The following is a 4,592-nucleotide window of genomic DNA, read 5'->3' on the forward strand; positions in this document are numbered from 1 at the left end:
TCTTATATTCTTATGCTCTTCGTATTCTGCTTCACGTCTAACTGACATTCCACTTATATGGGTGTTCCTTAATAAATGTCTTTGCTCTTCATCTTCGGCTCCACGTCTAGCTGCTATACTGCTTATATTAGTGTTCCTTCTTGAATCCATCTGCTTTTTATTTTCTGCTATATAGCTAGCTACCATTCTACTTGCATGAGTTTTTCTTTGTTCTCCATCCTGGGTGTCACGTCTAGCTGGCATTCTTCATGCAATTGTTTCCTTCCATAAATTCCTCTGCTCTTCTGTTTCCTGCAATCTTCTTTTCACCAAAATTGCCTTATCGGATATACTGAATGAGAACATCTTTTTTAGTGATATCATTTTGTAGGGGAAAAAAAATTACGCAACAGTTACCCAATAAATATTCAGTAGAATCTCTTTTCGGATGGCATCATTTCATAGAAAACTGAAAAAAAATTACAAAAGACAATCATCAAGTAATCTGTATGTTTTTATACATTTCATCACATGGAAAAAAATGAGCGTATACTTGTGTGTGTGGGAGGGGGGAGCAAAACCCATTAAACCCCTTTTTAAAGAAAAATTTCCAAATTAATATAGCCCGAAATAAATTTCCATGTTCATACAATCTCTATGTAGAAATTCATTGTAATTGGTTCATTATTATTGAATGCAGTTTTAGGACGTTTGTAAACATGGGGTCCGTTGACCATATATTAGAGGTCATAATTCCTGAATACTTAACTGGTTCTACCTCATTAATCCTTTCTCTTTCCAATGATATTCCGTCTTCCATTGTATACTCAGTTCTCATCATCTGTCTATCTTCTATTTATGATGAGTCCAACATCGATTGATATTTTATGCATTCTGGTAAGCAAGCATTGCTAGTGCTGCTCTGCTAACAAGGATAGACACATTAGCATACTCTCGGTGTGCTAATTTCCTATCACCAATTCAGTCCAATCCTTCTCCACCATGTCCGATTGTTATGCGGATCACAACGTCCATGAGGAGGATAAACGAAATAGGTGACAACACATTCCCATGGAGTACTCCAGTTCCCATATATATATATATATATATATATATATATATATATATATATATATATATATATATATATATATATATATATATATATATATATATATATATATATATATATATATATATATATATATATATATATATAAATATATGTAAATTATATATATATATATATATATATATATATATATATATATATATATATATATATATATATATGTATCTTTATATATACATATATAATATATATACATATATATGTATATATATATATATATATATATATATATATATATATATATATATATATATATATATATATATATACATATATATATATATATATATATATATATATATATATACATATATATATATTCATATATATATATATATATATATATATATATATATATATATATATATATATATATATATATATATTTATATATAAATATATATATATATATATATTTATATATATATATATATATATATATATATATATATATATATATATATATATATATATATTTATATTTATATATAAATATATATATATATATATATATATATATATATATATATATATATATATATGTATATATATATATATATATATATATATATATATATATATATATATATATATATATTTATATATATATATATATATATATATATATATTATATATATATATATATATATATATATATATATATATATATATATATATATATATATATATATATATATATATATATATATATATATATATATATATTAATTCCCAAATCTGCGCGGTACAATTTTAGAACTGCAAATCTATGTTATATACGAAGAAAGTTTGTTAATGATGGATATTATTTTGGCAATTTATGGAAAACATCTCATCGTGCAATTGGTAAGAATTTGCTAATCAAATGCCACTTTAAAACAAGAGGTTTGAAAGTGATCATCAATGTTTTCACTATAATACTGAAAATCTACAGTTGAGTATATTTAGGCGTATGTATGTATTCTATATAATAGTAATTACGGCCGTAAGTTCGCAAAAAAAATTCTTTTATATGACTCTGAAACGCATTCTTTTACAATGGTTTTTTTTTTTTTTTTTTTTTTTTTTTTTTTTTTTGGTGAAAATAAAATAATTCTAATAATGCTTTAAATTTTATTAGGATTTTACCTAACTGCTTTGTCAAAAAATTATAAATTGGCTGTAATAATAATATTTTGGGGAGAGAAACTATAATGAATCTCCTTTTACATACCGGAATTGAAACATTTCGAGAAAGACTGAAATAGTTTTATCGTTGGAGATAATGAATCACAAGTATTTTGGGTTAAGATTTTAATATGAAGTTTCATTGCTTTGTGCATAATAACTCGCTAACACTTTGGGAAAATGATTTTTTTTTTTTTTGGGGGGGGGATTGAAATGTTTTTCATTTCGGGAAAAGATTCTAATATAAAGTCACATTTTTGGGATGAAAAATTAATTACCAAGATTGTAGAAGAAGGCTATTTCGATAAGGTTCCATATATGCAGGGAACTGAATCACCACAATTTTGGCATAGGTTTGTTTGATGAAATTCAAGTGTTCAGAGAAAATGAATCGCTAAAATTCGGGACATGATACAAAATAAAATAACCTAAGCTTTGAGATAAAATTTTAGGATATACATGTCACTGATGTAGGAAATTTGAGAATCTACCAGTGATAAACTTATGACAAAATTTAAGATTAGAGTTTCGTCGCTGTGAGAAAAGGAATCGCAAATGTTTTGTAATAGTTTATTTTTATTACATTTTCATTGCGTTGTGAAACAGAAGCATTGTTTTGTGCGTTTTGTAAAATTTCATTACTATAGAAAGGAAAGGAAGAAAAAATATGGTCCTATATTTTTTTCTGGCTGAAAGAACCGAAATCCTTATGCAATATCATCTTTTGTTTAAATTTGTGTTAATATATATCAGGTTTATGATATTCTGCCATTTCTTTAATAATATTCACTCAAATACCATTCATGAATGAATTTAAGATTTAAAATTTTGATGAGTAAGTATTAAGAGGAAATTGTTTTGATTAAAAAAAAAAAAAAAAACCATACCAGGTATTATTATCCTTATAATTATTATTTTTCAATATGAAAGGAATGTACCCAAACATGAACTTAGAAAAAGTTTAGGTGACTGGACAAGTGGGAATACCTGAGAAATTCTTCCCCTCCACTTGAGCTTTGGAGTTGGCGAGTGAAAGAATGTTAGAAATTCTTGGGTGTTTTTATTCCTTTCGGCGACCAAGTTTCTTAACGAGCTACATCAAAGTCATTCGTAAAAGCGAAACTTGAAATTGAGTGCTGGAAGACTGTACCTGATGCATTAAATTTTCAGCCTTCTGTTTTCAATGTTTTACTCTGAGAAAAATTGTAAATTTATTATTGAAATTTTTTGCATTGGCGATTTGACAGCCGTCCAGATTACTGAAGAATATAATTCAGAAAACTTTCAGTTTATGGTATTTCAACAAAGATAGCTGATTTAGTAAATATATTTTTATTTGGATTAAAAAAAATATAATCCTTTACTTTTAATGATTAAAAGGATATGTTAAACTGTATAATTAATCTCTTTTTATAGAGAATAAAAACATGATCTTTTGTCAATAAATGGTGTGCTTGGCTTTATGGGGAATGAGTATACTATATAATCCAGTGACGCTTCTAATTGAAAAATCCGCAAAATAGCTGTTGAAATACCTATAGGGATAATGGAGATATTTTCTATAAATTTTATCAACTTACACATATACTCCATTAGGGGCGTTAACGGATCTTGTTCATGCTAAAAGGGCATGAGATTGTATGATGCTAACCACGATGTGTTTTTATGGAATCGTAGCTACCTAACTAGATTTTCTGGTGGCGCCCGGCTCAAAACAGCTGGCATGACTAGTGGTATCTCAGTTATTTTGAGTGTACCTTTGAATACTGTACTCTTATAAGGGCTTTGCTAAAGGTTAATGGATTATTATTATTATTATTATTATTATTATTATTATTATTATTATTATTATTATTATTATTATTATTATTATTATTATTATTATTATAAGTAAAGGAAACTCCAAAGCTAATACAAATTTATTGTTTCTTAAACACTTTAAATAAAAATTCAAACTTACCCTTGTAATGCTGCTTAATATATTTAGCTAATATTAAATTCAAGTCACGAACTTCAACGATATCCAGCTTTAGATTTCCCTCTCCTAATCTTTTTGGAAATTCTATTCCGGAAAAGCAATCCATGGCCGAAATTTTTCCGCTTAGTATTCGCCTCTGCTTTCTCATTTTAATTCTTCATCTTCAATGCCATTTCAGGCTGACGTTTCCTGCAGTTATTGCAAATTGAACTTCTCATTTCTTACCGTTTATAGAAAAGCAGAATTTGGGGTAATATGTTCAAATCAAATACCATAATGTTTCGTGATTTTAGGTTCCGGTTCCTTGCGTCTTACCTATATGCAAGTAAAAGCAG

The 4,592-nt window shown here is 26.4% G+C and overlaps 1 protein-coding gene across 1 annotated transcript in view; it reads right to left on the reverse strand.

Moving 5' to 3' along the window:
• LOC137651006 (uncharacterized) overlaps positions 1–243 on the reverse strand; it is a 369-nt gene extending 126 nt beyond the window's left edge. The window contains exon 1 of the mRNA XM_068384145.1: positions 1–243. This exon is cut by the window's left edge and continues 126 nt beyond it. Within this exon, the coding sequence (XP_068240246.1) occupies positions 1–243 (243 nt within the window).
• Positions 244–4,592: the final 4,349 nt, after the last annotated feature.

Source organism: Palaemon carinicauda, chromosome 12 (assembly GCF_036898095.1).
Source record: "Palaemon carinicauda isolate YSFRI2023 chromosome 12, ASM3689809v2, whole genome shotgun sequence".
Taxonomy (NCBI): Eukaryota; Metazoa; Arthropoda; class Malacostraca; order Decapoda; family Palaemonidae; genus Palaemon; species Palaemon carinicauda.